This window comes from Sapajus apella, unplaced genomic scaffold (genome assembly GCF_009761245.1).
Source record: "Sapajus apella isolate SASKATOON/1434 unplaced genomic scaffold, GSC_monkey_1.0 scaffold47, whole genome shotgun sequence".
In the NCBI taxonomy this organism is placed as follows: domain Eukaryota; kingdom Metazoa; phylum Chordata; class Mammalia; order Primates; family Cebidae; genus Sapajus; species Sapajus apella.
Genome location: NW_022436987.1, coordinates 676311 through 698808, shown reverse-complemented (window position 1 = coordinate 698808; position 22498 = coordinate 676311). Strand labels below are relative to the sequence as shown.

General features: G+C 33.7%; 2 protein-coding genes across 2 annotated transcripts; both read left to right on the top strand.

Annotated features, from left to right (window-relative positions):
- Positions 1–2803: 2803 nt before the first annotated feature.
- On the top strand, positions 2804–3888 carry LOC116525307 (olfactory receptor 52Z1). Its single transcript, XM_032241106.1, has one exon. It carries the CDS (start codon positions 2844–2846, stop codon positions 3807–3809), a length of 966 nt encoding a protein of 321 aa, XP_032096997.1. The 5' UTR covers positions 2804–2843; the 3' UTR covers positions 3810–3888.
- A 5000-nt stretch (positions 3889–8888) lies between these two features.
- Positions 8889–11132, top strand: LOC116524983 (olfactory receptor 51I2-like). Its single transcript, XM_032240500.1, has 2 exons — positions 8889–8945; positions 10167–11132. The coding sequence occupies exons 1-2, from the start codon at positions 8889–8891 to the stop codon at positions 11130–11132; spliced, it is 1023 nt and encodes a 340-aa protein (XP_032096391.1).
- The last annotated feature ends 11366 nt before the right edge of the window (positions 11133–22498 follow it).

The window sequence follows — 22498 nt, the reverse complement described above, 5'->3', positions numbered from 1 at the left end:
TACTGGACTTGGCTTTAGCTGGAGTTGATTTGCAATTGTAGTATTTTTGTGCTATTTTATCAAGTGGGTCATTTTCAAAAAGAATATTTTATTTTTATCTTAGAATGTTTATATGATGCTCATTTTCTTTGGTATGCAGATTTGAATGTTGTATAAAGATTCAATGAACTTATATTCTAGTAATTAATGCTCAGTAATGAAAAATTTTTATAGTTTATTGTGTGTGTGTGCAAGTGTGTGCATTGTTCTGTAAAGTTTATTAACTGTTATGCATCAGGTGATGGCCTAGGCACAGATGATGAATTAAGAAGCTGGCACTCCAAAATTTTTAACTCTTTCCTGTGTAACAAAGATATTATACTGGTGATGGGGCAAAAATAAAACTCCATTTCAAAATTAACGTGTCCGTCACTATACTGAACTATTTGCATCTTATGAACTAAATGACGGAATCAGGGTAAAGATTACCAATTGATATCATGCGCCCAATATAAGAAAATTATTCCTGGTCTTTATGGATACCCTAAATCAATTCAATCTCAGTTTGAAGTCCCAAAAGTTCAACTTATTCAAATCGACAATAATTTTGGTCTTAATTGCTACAATTTTGTTAGTGCCCTAACGTCATCTATTGTTGGGATGGAGATATAACTGACTTATGTAGCTACCATCCTAAAATACTGACTTCAGAAATGACTCATTTTAAATGTATGCTTATTTTTAGGTGTTTTACAATCAAGAGAACTAAAATTTAAATTAAATAACGTTTCCAGGGTCATAGAGTCAGAATAAGATTTAGCCAGTATTTAAATACAATTATATATGTCCTTAGAGCTATACTGTTTCTATTATGCCACACTGTCTTCACTCTGTGAATACATTCATGATTCAGTCAGAATATGCCAACAGAATATCCTAGAATAATGCTACAAGGAACCCAGACCTATAATTTGGGTAATCACAGGTGACAATATTATAGGAAAAACAAAACGAAATAAAACATTGGTATCACAAAAGATCACCAGAAAAAAATTTTAAAGGCCTGAAAAGCCTTTTTTCCTTTCCTCCCATCTTCACTCCTGTATGTTTTTTTCACTTAGATTCTTCTCTCCCATCCCTCTTTTCCTGAGGAAGCCCCAATCACTGTAATCCTCCCTTCTATAACTATGCTTCACTCACATGCAAGACTCCAGCCTAGATCTGCGTCAGGATGCTTCAAAATTAATCTTTTCTTTCTCTGAAACATCAAGAGTTTATTTAAAATATTCCAACAATGTGAGACATATGTTAAGTAGTAAAACAAATATGTAAACAAAGTAGATCCACAGAGTTAAATAACTTCAAATTTTGTCTTAATATTTAAGGAACTGCATGCCAACTTAAAGCAAGGCTAAATTGGCCAACTGTGTGGATATTTTATATTCTAAACTGCAACTCAAAAAATGAGGTCAAAACATTTCCATCATATAAAATTTGAGACCAGAATATTTAGCACTTAACAAAAAATAAAAGTACAGGTAGCAGACTGTGCTATACAATGATCAGTATACTGAAATATAATGGAATCAAGAGATGGAGGAGCAGTCATTTCTTAAGCCCCTGTGCCATTTCGAAAAACAAGAACTTTAGCCAGCTTTTATTTGAGAAAGGGGACTGAGGGAGTATAGAAGCCACCTGTCATTCATATATCATTATCTATGTTTATACCCATGTTTCTATTCTGTTCTGTTCGCTCTGTTCTGTCCTATTCTATTCTATTCTATTCTCTCCTCTAATCTATCTATCTACCTATCTAATCTATGTATATGACACCTGCCCCAGTGCTGCATCACCTAATCTGCCTTTTCACCCAATATTACACTTGCTTCTATTCACATTTTTTTGGAACTAGTAATTAGTAATAACTAGTAATTGATTGAAGTAATATAGACTCCTGTTACATAATGTGAAAACATTAAATTATTTGCTACTGTGGTGGTTTTTAAAAATACAAAATGCATTGTCTCATTTTCAATCAGTGACTGAAGTGAAAAAAAATATTTTCTTCTTTACTACCTATTAGGTGTATACATTCTAAAACACAACTCAATTTGGCACTGCAAAGAGCCAAAATTTATAATGCCTTATCTTATATTTTTGAGAAATAGATTAATTGGCAGGTCAATTTAATTTGCTGTGTGTCTTCAATGGCTAGCATTCGGCTTAACAATAAGTAAGGCCAATAAATGTAGAGGAAAGCATATATGCTATATTTCTTGAAATCTATTTTGTCCGACTTAATTCCATCCCATTTCCTTAAGCAGCAAAACTCAAGTTCATAACTCTATTTTCCTTAGGGATGTGATTAGTCAAAAATTTGATGCAGCGTTTTGTATCTAGTTTTATCTTGATAGGCAGCATTGGATGGTAGTAAAGAGCAGAGCTTTCAGATTTACCCATCCTTACTTTAAATCCAGGAAGGCCTAGAATAAGAGGCTGAAAGTCTATGGGTTTTTTTTTTTTTTAATATCTGTAAAAATAGTATCATTTATATCAGGGTTATTTAAAGGGCTTTGCAATAGGTTATTGTTAAGATTTAATGCTAATGTTTGTAAAGTAGTATGGCACATATTAAGCAGTTATTAAATGATATCTATTAATTTTTTCAAGGTACAAAAATTTAAATTATTTGGTAGGACTTAAATATTAGGCTTATTAACCCATTTTACTCACATTTCCCAGAGAAGAAAACACAGGAAAGAAAAAAAATCTGATCAGACCTCATTCGGCTTGAGACAATGCTCCTAAATCCTCAGGCTTGTGGCCTTTCATTAAAGGCACTAGGCCTGGAATAAAATGTACACATGGCTCCTTTTTGTCATAATCGCACTAATCCCCAGGATGTGTGGTATGTCCTGATGGGAATCCCAGGGCTGGAAGGCTTGCATACCTGGATCTCCATCCCTTTTTCTTCTATGTACATTGTGGCTGTTGCAGGCAATCTCTTCTTGATTTTCTTGATCATGGCTGAGCGCAGTCTCCATGAGCCCATGTATCTCTTCCTATCCATGCTGGCCTCAACAGACATCCTGCTCTCCACAGCTGCAGCTCCTAAGATGCTGGCTATCTTCTGGTTCCACTCCACGGATATATCCTTTGGTAGCTGTGCATCTCAGATGTTCTTCATACATTTCATCTTTGTGGCAGAATCTGCTATTCTCCTGGCTATGGCATTTGACCGCTATGTGGCCATTTGTTGCCCACTGAGATACACCGCCATTTTAACCTCATCAGCCATCAGGAAGATCGGCATAGCAGCTGTGGTCAGGAGTTTTTTCATCTGCTGTCCATTCATCTTCCTGGTATACCGACTTACATACTGTGGGAGAAACATCATTCCCCATTCTTACTGTGAGCACATGGGCATTGCCAGATTGGCATGTGACAATATCAACGTCAACATCATTTATGGTCTCATTGTGGCCTTACTCTCTACTGGACTGGATATAGTGCTTATCATTATGTCCTACACAATGATCCTTCAGGCAGTGTTTCAGGTACCTTCCTGGGCTGCCAGATTCAAGGCCCTTAGTACATGTGGCTGTCACATCTGTGTCATACTTATGTTCTACACCCCAGCATTCTTTTCATTTCTTGCCCATCGCTTTGGAGGTAAAACCATCCCTCACCACATTCACATCCTCGTGGCCAGTCTCTATGTGGTGGTGCCCCCTATGCTAAACCCCATCATTTATGGGGTAAAGACCAAACAAATTAAAGATAGGGTGATTTTACTTTTCTCTCCTATCAGTGAATGCTGTCAAAATTAAAAAGTCTGTTTTAGGGAATAGAAATAAAGGAAATCCATAGAAATCCTCAAATACACTTGAAAGGATGATATCTATCAGTGTCCACTGCATTTGACTAAGGCACTCAAAGATTTTGAAAAAAATACTTTAAAATAACGAAATTCTTCATTTTTTTGGACATCCTATTTTCATGACTTTTAACTTAAAAATACATAAAGATAATAGAGAAAAGAAAAATATATTTTAGGTTTAATCCAGATTGACTTTTCCTACATAGCGCTAGAGAGTGGGGTTTTGAGTCAGTCACTGGGCGTTTTATAGTCAGTCTGAAATTCTGCTGAAATGTACAACAGCACTCCCATTGTACTCTGAAGAGACTGGAACCAATAACATGAAACCATAATATTATAGTTATTTTTGTCAACATCTATTTTCTCGATCTCCTGACCTCCTGATCTGCCCACCTCAGCCTCCCAAAGTGCTGGGATTACAGGCGTGAGCCACCGTGCCCGGCCCCATCAACACCTATTTTCTAAGTTAAAATGTTATCCCTAAAATATTTTCTAGCTCACTGACATCTCAAAAAAGTCTATTGTGTGGAATAGACACATAATACATATATATTTAATGAGTGAATAATAGTGAATTAAAGCAAATAATAACCAATACTAAATTAACACATATGAGATTACCTGGATGATTTAAAAGATGATACATATTTTCTTCCTATCGTGGAGATTTTAGACCCAAGTCATCAATAGAGCATCATTGCATCAACAGAGACATCACTGAAGATGTAAAATGACTGAAAGTTTATATGCCTGGGTGATACATTTTTTAAATAAGAATTTTTTAAAAGCTAAAGAAGATTAAGGAGAACATTTTCTAAGAAACATGTTTAAAAAAGAATGTAATCACACCAAACGTAATTATCTATGATATTACCTACAGACTGTTAATTCCTTCACATCAATACACATTTTCACAATCTCTCCCTCTTAAAAGACTAGAGCAATGCCATGAGAATGTAAAAAAAAGAAAAATGATCTTATTTACACCTAAAAGAAAGAAAGAAAAAAAAAAACCTTGAGAAATTTGAGGTGCTGTCTTAAACACTTACAACCTGTTCATGCTTGGCTTATGCTTAGCTTTTTCTCTGATTTTTATAGAAATGTATTCATGTATTAACACACATTTACATATACACACACTAATTTATCTACCTTTATATGTATATATATCTTCATATATGTGTATATACACACACACAAGTTTGTGTGCACACATGCACAGAAGTTTGTGCACCAAAGATTAAGAAAGTCAGAAATAAACTTCCTATATAATTCCCATTATTAGGAAGGGAGAATACTTAAGACATTCTAAAAAATCCAATTAATTTGTTCCTACTAGTACTACACTAAATATTTAGGTGCCGTTTTGAATTATCTTCAAAATATTTGCATTTCACAGCACATCTGTTAAACTTCACATAGTTTTTTTTTCCCTACTCTACAGAATATTCTGAACGTTCTAATGTGAAATATACACTCAGTGTTGTATTTCTCCATTAAAGTAATAACATGAAGGAAAATGAGGGAATAGATTGCAGTATGAAGACAGAGGAAATGAATGAAAAGCATGAAGATTTTGTATAATTGATTTTAGCAGTGGGGAGCTAAGAACATGCGAATTTCACATACAGAATGCATGAAACACCTTATCTTAAATAGGTATATGAATATATATATAGTCATATGTACGTATATAGCTACACAGTTATATAGATGTCATTTTGACAGTTAAAATGGTAGAGATAAAATTGATTGAATTTACAATCTTTAAATAAACTTTCAGTTTGGCACTCATATTCTGAAAGGATTTAGGAAATGGCTGTTGCTGTGTAGCTGCTGAATGAAACATTACTGAGCCATTACCCTGGAAACGAGAAGAACGTTTCATGTTCTACTGTCTCCTTAACCACTAACCCTTCCGCTAGTAAAAATAGGAAAGGGAAGGGGAGGTCAGGGGAGGGGATGGAGAGGAGAGGAGAGGGGAGGGGAGGGGAGGGGAGAGGAACTAAAACAGAATACCACAAAATTTAAAGCAGGGAATTTTGGAAGTACTTAGCTAAAACTGATATGTTGTTCTAGACAGAATTAACAAAATCAAAAAATAAAAAATTATAGAGTGATAAGCGATTGATAAGGTGAGAATTGTATTTCATATGAGCAAGAGATCCAAGACCAATACTACCACAAACTATTGTGTTATAACTGAGGTCTTAGTTATTATAAATAAAAAAGGTACAGGTATTGGGGGAAGAAAAAAGACAAATTTGGAATCTGTGGTGTATTTATTTACATATTTTTATTCATTTTTTTAAATGTCTTTTGTATATGATACTATCACTTAAATATAAATTACAGGAAAGTAAACAGAGTTATACAAGGACAACATAAAAATCAATAATGTTTTATACAATGGCAAGAACCAATGGGAAAATAGAATATGAACAAAGTCACATTCAAAATGATGATAGATAGGCTGGGAGTGGTGGCACACGCCTCTAATCCCAGATACATGGGAGGCTGAAGCAGGAGAATGGTTTGAATGGGTGGAGGCTGCAGTGAGCCTAGATCGTGCCACTGCCCTCCAGCCTGGGCAACAGGGAGAGACTTCAGCTCAAAAAAGAAAAAAAAAAAAAAAACACCAAAAATGATAATAGAAATGTACATATGCCTAAGATAAATGAAAGAATTGTTTATTGTACATAGTTTATTATAATAACAATTTTCTCCAAAACAACGCATAATAAATTCAATTCAATCAAAGTAATAATTTGTATTGTGTTTTGTATTTCTTTCAATTTTTATTGTGATAAAGTATATAAATATACTATATGTAATACCATATACCATATATAATAAAGTTCACCATATTAACCATTTTTCAGTATAAATCTGTGTCATTAATTATAATCACAGTATTGTGCCACCATCACCATGATGTCATTCCAAAGCTTTTTCATAACCCAATCGGAAATGCTATACTTGTTAGGCAATAACTCCACAGTCCGATAGTAACCTCTGTCTACTATATGTTTCCATAAATCAGCCTATTTTAGATAATTCATATAAATAGATATCTTACAATATTTGTTGTTTTGTGTCTGGCTTATTTTACTCAACATAATGTTTCAAAGTCCATCTACGCTATAACTTACATAGTAGTCTTTGCTTAATGTTGTCCCTTCATACGTTCTTGGAAATTGAAACTTTAAGCCAAACGACATAGAATGATATCAATTTTTTTCTCATTTAACAAAACAACATTGGATAAAACAGTGCTATTTGAGGATCTGTTGTACATCATTTCACTTAAAGTTGTAGTTTCCAAAAACGTACTCATAACATTAAATGAGGACTTACTGCATCTGTACTCCATTCTTTTTTATTGCTACATAATATTCCACTGGGTGTATATATCACATTTGTTTATTCATTCATCCGTTTATGTACATTCTCTTTGTTTCCACCTTTTGCCTGTTGTGAATAATGCTACAATGAACATTTCAGTATAAGCACCTGTTTAAATCTTTATGTATGTTTTTAATATATACCCAGGAGAGGAATTTTAGGGTTATATGATAATTCAATGTCTAAATTTTTGAAGAACCATCAAAATATTTTCTACAGAAGTTGCACCACTTCACATTTTTAACAGCTATATATGAGGATTCCAATTTTCTTATATCATTTGTTACTTTTCATTTTGTTTCTCTTAAATTATAGACACTCTAATAAGTTTGAAGTGGCATCTTACTGTGGTTTTGGTTTGTGTTTTATGCGCCAGTGGTCATTTGTATATCTTCTTTGGAGAAATTACTCATTCAAGTCATTTGCATGTTTTTAAATTGAGTTGTTGGTCTTTTTGCTTTTGAGTTCTCAGTAGGACTTTCTTCATACATTCTGGATATTACACTTATCAAATATATCACTTGCAAAAATGTTATCTCATCCTATAGGCTATCTTTTTACTTTCTTAATAAACTCCTTTGTTGCACAAACTTTTTGTTTTAATGAAATCCAATTTATGTATGTTTTTGTTACTCATCCTTTTAGTGTCATATCTAAGAATCTATTGTAAAATCAAAGTTCATGAAGATTTACCCGTGTTTCCTTCTGAGAGAGTTATGGCTTTAGCTGCATGTTGGTAATTGCTCTATTTTTATACATGCTGGCTTTTAATTCTTATTTGAAATAACAGATACAAAAAAACAGCATTACAACTTAAAAACATAGCATGACCAATTGAATATGAACGCATATATAAAAACAGAATAACAAAAAAGGCACAGGTCAAAGAACAGATAATAGTCAAGAAATGGATCCATATTTATATGAAAATTTAAAATAAAATGTATGTAATCCCTCAAAATGCTTGGAGACCAAACATCGATCATGGTATTAGAAAAAATGTTTATACATTTGAGAATAATTAAGTAAAACCCCTAATTACTCAAGTCCCCAAAACAAATTTCAGATGGGCTCAAGCCTCTCTCTCTAACATTATTATTGCCTGTCTAGCACGATACCTGTCTCTATCTCTCTTTATCTCTATCTACACTGCTATCCCTATCTGCAGTTCTGTCTCTAGCTCTAGATCCAACTCTGAATCTCTCTAGTTTTTACTCTGTGTGTGGAATAGCTTCTTAAAAATGAAAAGTATACAATATAAATAAAAACTATGTTAACTCGACTACAGAAAAGTTTTATAAATGATTGTATATGACAAAATTAACAAAGTTAAAAGATGCAGGGAAAATATATAAGAAATATAAACCAATGTCATATTTAAATTATAATTAATGATATTATATAACTATTTTATATTTATTTGGGTTTTGCATTGATACTGGCATGTTCTTACGCACAGTCTCTGGCATGCCTCTCAGTGGGAATTATTCCCTCCTTTTCTCTCTAATAAACCCAAAGATTCTGGAAATAATTATTCTTTATTAATTGCTTCTTGAGGGATTCCGACTCATTCTGTTTCTGTGTCCTCCAGTCAACTAGGCACATATATGGAGCAGTAGCAACTATGCCCATAGCCCAGTTGAAAGTAAACAGTAACAAACAGTATGCGCTGATTGATGTGGTAGCTCTCAGTTCCACCTAGGTAAGTGTCTGGGGTCTAGAACCAACTATAGTTATGCCTTATGGCATAATGTGCTGGCTTGCACCAGCTTAGGAAAGCCGATTATGCTCATTTCAGCTCTGCATTTAATAGCATCTCATTGGTAGTCTGAAATTGATCATGATAGGAGTAATTAAAATACAGAAATTGATATGGTAAAAATCAAGCATATTTGGAAATATTTATTAGTAGCTCATGAATTATGCCTAACCAAGAGCCTGGCCCAACATGGGAAAAATAGTTCAGCCTTAGTCACGTTCTTATCCCTGAGCCCCATCCTGAATTCCATTTCTGGCCTCCAACATTAATACCTAAGGCTCTGCTACATACAAGTGGAACTTTAGTGTTAATAATCTTGTTCACAGATAAATATCTCTAAGCCTGCACCTTAGCCCCACCATCACATGTGACTTGTGAGATACTGATGCCTCTCTGACCCCAGATTCCAGCAGAAGACTCTGACCCTTCTGCAAAATACAGAGGAGCTTTCCTAACCTTCTATGGACAGCAGGTGGAGAAAGAGTGAACTGGTAAGTTAAAGAAAAAATGGAAAATACTTTATTCTAGGAGATACTGTCCTTGTGTTCTAATATATTAAATTGTTCTTTTTATTCTATACATTTAATATTTACTATATTCCACATATAATGATACAAATATATAAATATTATTTTAAGTTACTATTATTGTTTATAGCAAATATCTGGGTCTCAGATAACTTGTAATATAGATCAATTTTAATATAATCCCAAGATTACATGTCAATTAAAAGTTAGAACTATGGATATTCTTTATTAGTGTTCTATTACTTTGACTATTCATTTACTCCCTTTATAAACACTACAAGTTACCAGTTTCTTCAGTCATAATTTTCACGTGAATCCATCATCTCCATGCTACTTTAACTGTTTTTCACTGCCATAGATGACCCAACTTGAGATTTCTATTAATGCCTTCTGTATTTGGCATATAGCCTATGTTGGAATACTTTTCTGTATGACCAATTAGGTTTGTCATCCACTCACCGTGGCTTACCTGTGCCCTTTTCTCAGAAATCAATTTTTCATCCACTCTTCTGAGGAAATGTCTTAGATATGACTGTTAGAAGCTTAGATTTTGATGTGCAATAACTGAATAGAAACATATATATTTCAGTCTCCATGTGCTTCCCAATATCTTCAGAGAAAGCATCACCATGACATTTTCAATGGTTCCATAAAATTTGCACCTTCAACATTCACTCTTGTTGGCATCCCGGGGCTGGAGGCAGAACATATATGGATATCCATCCCCTTCTGCCTGATATACACCATCATCTTTCTGGGAAATGGCCTCATTTTTCACATCATCCGAATTGACTCTTCCTTGCACCAACCCATGTACTACTTTCTGGCCATGCTAGCCTTTGTGGAATTTGGTGTCTCTGCTTCCACCATGCCCACTGTATTAAGCATCTTCCTCTTTGGCATTAATGATATCAGTTTTAGTGGTTGTCTGCTTCAGATGTTTTCTATGCACTCTTTCACTCTCATGGAGTCAGGTGTCCTTCTGGCAATGTCAGTGGACTGTTTTGTGGCCATCTACAGCCCACTGCGCTACACAACCATGCTGACAATTGCCCGCATTACTGGGATGGGTGCTGCCATTGCCTTGCGAAGTATAATGCTCATGCTCCCACTGGTCTTTCTCCTGAAGCGTCTGCCTTTCTGTGGCCACAATACCCTCACACACTCTTATTGCCTCCACTCGGATCTGATCAAATTGCCCTGTGGAGACACATGCCCCAATAGCAACCTGGGTCTATTTGTCATTACCTTCACATTTGGACTAGACTCATTGCTCATTGTGGTTTCTTATGTGCTAATTCTTAATACAGTACTGAAAATAGCTTCTGGAGCAGGGCGGTGGCGGGCACTGAACACATGCGTGTCACACATTTGTGCTGTGCTTGTGTACTATGTGCCCATGGTCAGCCTCTCCCTGATGCATCGCTTTGGACGACATTTACCTCCACTTCTCCAGACTGTCACGGCCAATGCTTACCTCTTCTTTCCCCCTGTAGTCAACCCCATTGTCTATAGTATCAAAACCAAAGAAATTCGCAACAGCATTGTCCACACACTACCCAGGAAGAGGGGTGAGTTCTAACGGAGACAGATGATACTCTGACAGCACAGGAGCTTGGATCAGGTCCTATTACCTGAATATCAGCTTTGCAAATATGAAAAATTCCATGGCTTATTATTGCTTATTAATGAGTTTTAACATTTTGTAGATGAAGAAAAAACAATTTTACATATTTCCATGAGAACAACAACAAAAAAATGACATTATCCTGACATAAAATGGAAGGAGGCATAGGACCTGGGCTTTGTCCTGGTGAGGACACACTTTGCGTGGTGAATCCTTGAATATTCATTTCAGTGACATATGCTTCTGGGAATATGTACAAAGAGTCTTGGGGAGGTTTATGTTTCTGGGTATGTTAAAATTAGCGATACATATTTGCGAAGGAAAATAATCAGGACACAAAGGAGTGCATATTGTATTATTCTATTTATAAAGTTTTAGAACATGTACACCTAATTTAATGTCAAAAAATGGGAGCACTGCTTACCTTTGATGGGTGTAAAGATGGAAGAATGAAGAGAGACATGAGGCAATTTCTGGGGAGGTGGAAATACTTTGTTGTGTTAGGGACGTAGGTGATGTGGTTTGTCGAATTATCAAAATGGTACAGCTAAGATTTTCACATTTCAAGTTACATAAATTTTACCTCAAAGATTCTGAATGATAATAATAAGGAAAAGGAAAATAATAATACTAACAATACAGATGATTAGATTGCATAGTGAATAGAAGTGTAGAGAATACAAGATAGTTGTAATGTTGATAATTGTTCAAATTGTGTCATAAGTACCTGAAAATTCATTATAATATTCAGTTTACTTTGTACAGCTTACAATTTCTGAATAAAAAGATTCTTAAAAAGTTATACTCAATATGCTGACGTTAAATCTTAGTTGAACATGCACCGTGAAGCAGAGATAACTTTTAACTGGTCTGTTCGGCTTTAGAAAGCTATTTTATGTTTAATGAGTTAAACACTAGAAAGAAAGAAACACAACTGTTTGAAAATATTGTTCTAGAAGAAAATAACTTAAAAAAAACAAAAAGAAAGAAAAAGTAAGGCCTACTCCTGTAATAGTCTTCATTGACATGAATCACTCGGTAATAGATATGCTTCTGACAAACAGAAAGGTAGGGAGGACAAAAAGAATTCCAGAAAATCTCTCAGACAGGAATTGCAGAGCCCAACATTTTATTTTTTTCAGATAATTCTGAATTTCCGTGAACCACAATGAATATCTTAATAAACCAAACAGTCTTGGGTGATTACCAGTCAACCAAGTAATTAATAAAAGATTTGGTCAAATAAAAATGTGTATAAGGTAATGAGTGGCATCATTTATATATGTATATTTTTTCTGTTTTCACCTAATTTACTAAATTCATGGACTTAAAAAACATTTTAATGTATAAAACACCTTTGAAAGTGTTCAATGTGGTTAAATAATAAAAATGAGATGGGATATTAAAAAAATTCTCAAAATTTCATAGTAATTTAGAAGCTCTTCCTTAACCATGCTTATTTGTAACAGCTAATACAGTCCTGTAAGTTAGACAGTATTGTTATTTTTATGGTACACATGAAAAGAGATAATTTATGTAACTTTACCCGGTTCACACAATGGAAAAGTTGTACCCCCAAGAACCAAGTCCTCAGTATGATGTTATACACTTGAATGAGATGTACCTAGGTTTGAATCTTAGCTATCTTGCTATTAATAATTGTGGGATCTTGCTAGTAGTATACTTGTTTGAATTTAATTTCTTCATTTATAAATGGATAATAAAATACAATCCAGCTTTTATGGTCTTGAAGATCAAATGAAATGATGCATATAAATCAATTAGCATAGTTCCTAGTAAAATTTGCTCAAAAGGTAATTATATTTTATTAAGTAATTACTTTTTCACCAAATCTGACTAAAATATGTGAATACACAGCCAAATTTCACAATGCCTGACAGTCTCTCTAGATTCTAGTTTTAAGCTCAATTATATAAATATTAAAGTCACAAATTTTTCTGACATGAACTATAGTGTACTATAGTAAGTGATTTATATAGATTAGCTCATTTAACCCACAGAACAAATATATGAAGAAATTATCAGTTTGTCTACATGTTAGAGTTGTAGAAACAGAAGCATAGAGGAGTCAAGCGATCATGCCCCAAGTCAAACAGTTAGTAAGTGGCAGAATCACAATTCAGACCCAGACAGTCCAACTAAAATCCTGATTCTTTAGCCCACCATACTATCAGTGGTCCCATAACTTAAGATTCAAATTCAGCTTTAAAATTGGAATTTGAAAAACACCCAGCAATTACATAAGCCATTTTTGCTTTTGAGATTCAAGATGACAAAATTCATTCACATCTGTTTCCTCTAATTATGGTCATTTATTGATAATGTATCAATGTTTTCTCAAGGAGATCTTTATAAAATAGGCCTCCACCCACATTAGTTTAACTGCTTAGGGACTGATTCTCTTCTACTTCCTCAACCCACACCTTTAGAAATATTATCTAAGAAAGCGTAGTCTGAGATATAGTAGGGTACTACCCCAAGACATCGGGTCAAGGGCAAAGAGACGATCCTAAAAGCGGAAGAGATGAGAAATAAATAGCATATAAAGGAGGTCTAAATCCTGTGACAACAAACTTCTCAACAGAAATCATGCAGTTCAAGAGATAGCAGAAAGAAATTTTCAAAGCACTCCGGGATAAAATAAAACTGACATTCAAGAATATTGTACATAGAAAAATGTCTTTCAAATATAAACAATATATAAAGTCTTACACAGACAAACAAAAGTTGAAAAAAATCCACCAACACCAGACCCATCTTGCAAAAAATGCTAAAGGGAGTTATCAAGTCTGAAAGAAAAAAGACACTAACATGCAAAAGAAAACTTTTCAAAGTATGAAACCCATTGGTAAAGTTAAGTACATAGACAAACCTAGAATACTTCATTACCATATTTGTGCTGTGCAATCCATGTATAACTCTACTATGAAACCAAAAAATAAACCTTTCAAGAACAGTGATAGCTATAGCAACCTTTTAAGATGCAGGTAATATAAAACATGTAAACTGAGAAAACTAAATGTCAAAATGTTGGGGTGGAGTGGAATTAAAGTATAGACTTTTTTTTTTTTGCCTGTTTTTGCCCTTGCTTATATTCCTTTATTTGCGATCTAAGATGATTTATCAGGTCTTTAAAATAACTTGCTATATTTATAAGATGTTTTTTGTAAGTCCCATGGTAACCACAGAACAAAAACTTTAATATATTTACTAAAAACAGAAAGCAACAAATTAAAATATACTACCAGAGATAATCACATAACCATAAAGGATAAAAGGAAGAGAGGAGTCTCTCAACCACCAAAAATAAGCAAAAAAAAAAAAAAAAAAAAAAAAAATCCTTAATAATAACACTGAGTATAAATATTCTCAATTCTCCAATTAAAGTTCATAGAATGGCAAATGGATAAAGAAACAATATCCAACTATATGCTCTCTTCTAGAAACACACTTCACCTGTAAAGGTATACATAAATAAAAGTGAAGGCTTGAAAAAAAATTCCATGTAACTGGAAACCAAAAAGAGCAGTAGGAGTTTTACTTAAATCAGATAAAATATACTACAAATTTAAAAACTGTAAGAAAAGACAAAGAGGGTCACTGTATAATAACAAAGGGGTCAATTCAGGAAGAGGATAGAATTATAAATACTTATGTATCCAACATCAAAGTTCCCAGATATATAAGGCAAACATTAATAGACCTAAAAGGAGAGATAGATTGCAAAACAATAATAGCGGGGTTTTAAACACCCCATTCTCAGTAATGAACAGATCAGCCAGACAAAAATCAACAAATAAACAACAGAGTTAATGTACCACCATATCTAATAGACCTAACTGACATTGGCAAAACATGACACCCAACTGCTGCAAAAGACACATTTTTTTAAAAGCAGCATGTACAATATTTTCCCAAATAAATCCATATGCTATGCTATAAAGTCAGCTTGTACAAATTGTTTAAAAGCAGAAATGTTATCAAATATATTTTCTGACCACAGTGGAATAAAACTAGAAATCAGTAACAAGAGGATCATCAGAATATACAGAAACATGGAACAGTATGCTCCTGAATAACCAATGAGTCAATAAAGAAGAAGGAAATTTTAAAAATTATTGAAACAAGTGAAAATGGAACTACAACATACCAAAATCAATAGGATATGGCAAAAGCAGCACTTAGAGGAAGTTTATAGCAATAAACACCTATATCCAAAAAAGTAGAAAGACTTCAAATAAGCAACCAAACAACGCATCTCGAGGAAATAGGAAAGCAAGAACAAAGCAAATGCAAAAGTAGTAGAAGGGAAGAAATAATAAAGATCAGAGACTAAAAAAAAAAAAAAAAAAAAATACAGAAAATCAATAAAACACCTCTTTTCTTGGAAAGGTAAACAAAATCAACAAAAATTTAAGAAAAGAGACTCAAATAAATAAAATTAGAAATGAAAAAGGGGATATAACAATTGACACCTCAGAAATACAAAGACTCTTTAGAGATTAATATGAACAACTATATTTCCAAAAATGGGAAAATCTAGAAGAAGTGAATAAATTTCTGTACACATACAGCCTAGAAAAATAGAAGCATGAAGAAATAGAAAACTTCAACAGAACAATAATGAATAACAAGATTAAAGTTGAATATAAAGTTTCCCATTAAAGAAAAGCCCAGGACTTGATAGGCTACCAAACATTTAAAGTAGAACTAATACTTATCCTACTCCAGTTCCTCAAAACAAAAAACAAAAAACTGACAAGGTGGACCTACTTCCAAACTTATCCTCTGAGGCCAGCATTACCCTAATACACCCAAACCAGACCAGGACACAACAGCAACAAAAGCAGCTCAAAGGAGGTACAGAAGAAACGTACCTCAAAATAATAAAGGCCATATAAGACAAACCAATGGCTAACATCATACTGAATAGAGAAACACTGAAGACCTTTCCTCCAAAGACTGAAATAAGTCAAGAATGCTCACTTTCATTACCATTATTTAACATAATATTGGAAGTCTTAGGCAGAGAAATTCAGCAAGAGAAAGAAATAAGGGATATCCAAATTGGAAAGGAAGAAGTTAAATTAGCCTATTTTGTAGATAACATGATCTTATACTTAGAAAAAACCTAGACTCCACTAAATACTATTAGAACTGATTTAAAAAAATCAATAAAGTTAAAGAATATGAAATAAAAATACAAAATCAGTAGAATTTTTATATATAGAAATTAAACATTCTGAAAAAAAAAACAATCTCATTTATAATAGCAATAAAAATATAAAATACCTACAAGTCATTCTAACCAAAGAAGTGAAAGGTCTCTACAAGAAAAATTATAAAACTCTGGTGAAAGAAATAGAAGAGGACACAAACAAAATGGCAAGATACTCCATGCTCATGAACTAGAAGAATTAATATTAAAATGACAATACTACCCAAAGCAATTTACAGATTCAATGTAATTTCTATCAAAATACCAGTGGCATTCACAGAAATAGAAAAACAATTCTAATATTTGTATGGAAGCATAAAAGATCCCAAATAGCTAAAGCAACCTGAGCAAAAGGAACAAAACCAAAGCTATCAAACTATATGATTTCAAAACCTACTACAAAGCTACAGTAACCAAAACAGCATAATACGGCATAAAGACAGACACACCGCCCAATGGAGCAGCATAGAGAACTCAGATACAAATCCAGGCACTTAGCAACTAACTCATGTTCGACAAAGGAGTCAAGAACATAAAAATGGAAAAAAGGGACTGGCCAGGTGGCTCACACCTGTAATCCCAGCACTTTGGGAGGCTGAGGCAGGTGGATCATGAGGTCAGGAGTTCAAGGCCAGCCTGACCAACGCGGTGAAAACCCATCTCTATTAAAAATACAAAAATTAGCTGGGCAGGGGTGGCGCATGCCTGTAATACCAGATACTCAGGTGGCTGAGGCAGGAGAATCGCTTGAACCAAGGAAGTGGCAGTTGCAGCAAGCCGAGATGGTGCCACTGCACTCCAGCCTGGGCAACAGAGGGAGACTTCATCTCAAAAAAAAAAAAAAAAAAAAAAAAGGTACAAACAGTCTCTTCAAAAAACTGTGCTAGGAAAACTGGATATCTATATACAGTAGAGTAAAATCGAACCCCTATTATCACCATGCAGAAAATCAAGATGGATTAAAGATTTGAAAAAAAGACCTGAAATTATGAAACTATTGGAAGAAAACAGTGGGAAAACTCCCCAGAACATTTATTGATCTGGGCAAATACAGTCTCTATGAGACTTCAAAAGCACAAGTAACCAGAACAAAAATAGACAATAGGGATTCTATCCAGCTCTGCACAGCAAAGAAAATCATTAACAAAGTGAAAAGACAACCCACAGAATGGGAGAAAATACTTGCAAACTATCTATTTTACAAAGGATTAATAACCAGAATATGCAAAAAGCTCAAGCACCTTAACAGAAAAAAATTAATAAATAAAACATATGGCCAAAAGACCTGAATAGATATTTCTCAAAAGAAGCCAGGCAAATGGCCCACAGATATTGGAAAAATGTTCAATGTCACTAATCACTGGATAAATGCAAATCAAAACCACAATGTGATACATCTCACCCTAATTAAAATAACTTACAACAAAACAACAGGAAATAACACATGCTTGTGTGGATGTGGACAAAGGGAAACCCTCTTACACTGTTGGTGGGAATATAAATTAGTACAGCAATTATGAAGGACACTATGGAGATTTATCAAAAACTTGAAGTAGGACTACCATATAATAGCAATCTCACTCCTAGGTATACGCTCAAAAGAGAGGAAATTAGTATATCAAAGATATATCAATGCTCCCATTATTATACCACTATTCACAAATGCCAAGATTTGAATTCAACCTATGTATTTCAACAGATAAATGGATAAAGAAATATACACACACACACACACACACACACACACACACACAATAGAATATTAATCTTATCAATTACAGTAACATAAATGGCACTGAAAGCAATTATGCTAAGTGAAATAAGCCAAGCACAGACAGACAAATATCACATGTTCTAACTTATGTGTGAAAGCTAAAAATGTGGGTCTTATGAAGACAGAGAGTAGATTGGTAATTACCAGAGGCTGGAGAGAAGAGAGAAAGGACAAATGAAGAAAAAAAATCTGTGTGTGTGTGTGTGTGTGTGTGTGTGTGTGTCTGTGTGTGTATACGTATATGTAGGTATGTATATATAAATTTTCATATTGTATGTATCACACTGAACTGTACATATATATGTATGCATATATGTATGTATTATCTGTACATATATATGTATGCATATATGTGTATGTATGTGTAACTGTACATATATATGTTTGCATATATATGTATATGTGTATTCCCACTAAACTGTTTAAAAATGGTAAAGATGGTAAATTATATAGGTATATTTTACCTTAACAAAAATAAATTAAAAAATATTCAGTAGACTAGCTAAAGATATCTAGAGGGTTAAGTATTGATTCATGCGTAAACATTTTCCAATATTTACAAGTAAAATGAAAAAATACCCTTGAGTTAAATGTATAACCCACTGACAATGTTTCAAAGGATGTGAGGGATGAACTAAAATTTGGACAATCCATGCTGGTCCTATGTACCTGGAACAGAGGGAGAAAATCTGGGCTGGAAATACTGTTATAGGTGTTAGCACATGAAGTTGACAACTAAGTTATTTGGAGTATGGAGTTACTAGCACATATGCATAGTTTAAGAATGAGATGACCCAGGATAGAACTTTGAACAGCCCCGAAATTTAAATAAGGCCAGGATAGGAGAAGAGAAAGAAACCAAATGGTATACTACTCTAAATTGTTCCTTAGTGACAAAAGAATAAACTGAATATTAGCTTAGCTGCTTATATGATCTCTAAATCAATTCCATTCAACATGCAGCAGTACTATTGTTTTATACTCCTTCACAGAGGAAATTCTGGAAAGAGTACATAGGGTTCCTTGTCTTTTCATTTGCATTCCTAACTCTCCTGGAAATCCATTGTAAACATTCTCCACTATTAGTATGCTTCCTAAATTTGCCAATGTCTAAACATTATGTCAAGTGTCTTGTAGCTAGCTACATTCAAGAAAGTGTAGAAACCAGGTGAAAAATGTCAAGGACAATAATGTCATGTGCAAATTCTTGCTTAGAATTTACCAGATACTCCTGTGATAAATGAAGTTTCAATGCGTAATCCCATTTTACTAATAATTTAAAGATAAGACCATTTATAGTATTTTTTTCATTTCATTCAGAGGATACAACATTATCTTCCTCATAAAGAGTAAAAATATAATAGTGTTTTTTGAAAGAAAAAGAAGGAAGGAAAGTAACAAGGAAGAGAGAAAAGAGGAAATGAACACAAGTTTACTCAAACGTTCAACAACTTGCTTCCGGCTTTACATTTGCAGGACTTAGAAATGTCCATTATAATTTGTCATTATAAGAATGTTACTTAATTTACTAAAAGATAAAAAAAAACTTCAATAAAACAAAATGGAAAGAACAAGACTGAAGAAGAGTAGGAGGTAAATGTGTGATAAAAAGTAGTTATGAATACAGATTTTTGCTTTTTTGAAAAAAAGAGAAAAACTTTGCCTTAGTGAAAGAAAGTGTCACCAACATATATATTTAAGTAGAATGGAATTGGCATAGAAACTGTTTGCATTTAAAAGGGGTTTAGATTTTTGCAAATAGAAATGGCACTATAGGAACCTAGCTTGTAAAAAAAAAATTGCATATCAATTATTCTGCATTTAGCCTGTTGGGGAAGAGAAAAGAGAGAAAGAGATTTCTGCAAGTGTAGAAATAATTACAGGGATATTAGGTGCCAATGAACCCAAGAGGGCTGACTTAAAACTTGCTAGGTCCCTCATGGCTTTGGCTACCAACTAGGAAATATTTCATTTCATGTTCATAACTCCTCCTACTTCTCCACACATTCGTAAAGGAACATTAAAATGTGTGGCGAGCCACGTTTTTTTCTCCAGTTTGATCTCAATAAATTTATCCTGTGTTTCAGAATACTACAGACCTTGCTATGAGCTTTATTGGAGGATGAGCACACGAAGATGGTCTCAGACAGACTTCCAGAAGAGTGCCCGTATTAGAGATAAATGAAAAGTGTAAAAAGTTATCTACAAAATGTCCACTGTATACTATACTGGCACATATCCTGGCACCAAACAGAGTAAAATATATGACATTAGCTGGTTTATGTTACACAGAGTGCAGACTGAAAGTAAAGCCATTGCAGAACCCACAACTTAAGAGAATGACGCTGGAATCCTTGGAGAAGAAAAATTGGTGAGTGATGAATGAAAGTTTTATGAAAAATGGACAATATTCCTTAGGTATCTGGTAAGAGCAAAACCAGCTTTCAATTATTGGGGAGTAAGTCTCATGAATCCCAAGTTTTCCCCCATAATTTAATTATCAGCTTTTCCAATAACAATCACTCTATCCGACTAACCAGGAACTTACATACACCACCATTTGCTACCCTGCTATTTGTGCCTGTCAGGTAGTACTCACTTGTCAGCTCTTTAATCTTGAATAAGTCAGACACTGTGATTGCCCTTAAAGGATTCCTATTCTAATTGTTATTATCTTTGGAAAAGAAAAAATTTGTGTCTGTTAGAAAAAGTCAGTGACCTATGGATGGGAGTGTCAAAAACTAAGCATTGGGATCAAACCTATGGAAATCACAGTACTTAATTGATTAATTTGTTTAGTTTATGCTAACATTAGAGATATTTTATATTTTTATATAAATATATTTTAACTGATACAGCCTCCCTGTCATGAAATGTCCTTTACTGATTTGGTTCCTTCATTTGAAGTTTAGCAGCAGTTGAACATTTGTTGTTGGATATTTGAGTAAACTTGATTCCATTTCCTTTTTTCTCTCTTTCTTCCTTGTTACTTTCCTTCCTTCTTTTTCCTTCAAAACACAGCTGCTTCCTAAATTTTCAGCATATTGGTAACATTGAGTATACCATTAGCTGATTCATAAGCTTGCTGACATAAAGCAACTTTATTGAAATGTCTAGGAAGGGATGAAATAACCTAACTCTACTTTTTACTGAATCACAAACATTTCTCTGATGTATAGCTTAAAACGTACTGATTCAAAATATATAATTTTTAGAAAATGACTATTTTAATCAGAGAACTTTCATATAAAGCATAAGAGCCCACATTTTCGGACAATTCATCATCAGTGAAATTGAAAAGTGATGAAATTTTCTTCAGTTATTTATAGCCCTTTTCTCTTTTTTGGTATCCCCAGGTTCGTCCTGTCTTCCCTGTCTAGTTCTACATTTGACTTCTTTTAACTCTTTTATTTTTACTAATTTCTTATGTGAGAGTTCATAAAGTTATATAAGCATCTTAATTACCTATATTTTATTAAGAACTAATGAGCCTTTTTTTTTGCCATATTATGCTAATTATAGCTCTGAACAGTTTAAAACCAGAAAACTAGACTCTATTCTGGCTAAATGATTCATTTGTCCGTTATTCAGTATCTGTGGTATATCAAGAGCAAGTCCTTTTGCTGTATACGTTGCTGCTGCTCATCTTGTTGCTTAGCAGTTGCTTCTCTCTAGGTATTCTATAAAGTGTATTACAGAATTTTTAAACACACAACATTTCAAGAATTTCAACTGTTAAAATATATAGAAAAAATATAATTTCCTTTAACTTTAAAGAAATTTAAAAAGCAACAAGGAGCTTTGCCCCAAACCCCATCTCTACTAAAAATACAAAAAATTAGCTGGGCATGGTGGCGCATGCCTGTAATCCCAGCTACTCAGGAGGCTGAGGCAGGAGAATTGCCTGAACCCAGGAGGCGGAGGTTGCAGTGAGCCGAGATCGCGCCATTGCACTCCAGCCTGGGTAACGAGTGAAACTCCGTCTTAAAAAAAAAAAAAAGAATTTCAATTTTTTCTAAAGTACTTTCTTTACATTCTTCTGAATATAAAAAGAAATATATTATGTTCTTGGGTGTCCATTATTTCTATCTCTATTCTCTTTCACTGGGAATCTTTTATACCAATATACTGATCAGAGACTGATATTGCTTCTAACTTAAAGAAAATTATAAATAATTAAATACTATAGGAATAGCTCAAATGTGGAATATGGAGAGATTTTTAAAATCTGATTAAAATGCAATATCCACTAAAAATAGACTTCTATTTTTTTTTTTTTTTTTTTTTTTTTTTTTGTCTGCAGGTCTG

Coding starts and splice junctions, on each gene's coding strand:
- LOC116525307 (XM_032241106.1), top strand. CDS start 2,844: ATGGCTCCTTTTTGTCATAATCGCACTAATCCCCAGGATGTGTGGTAT.
- LOC116524983 (XM_032240500.1), top strand. CDS start 8,889: ATGCCCATAGCCCAGTTGAAAGTAAACAGTAACAAACAGTATGCGCTG. Junction 8,946..10,166: donor AGTATGCGCTGATTGATGTG/GTAGCTCTCAGT, acceptor CAATATCTTCAG/AGAAAGCATCACCATGACAT.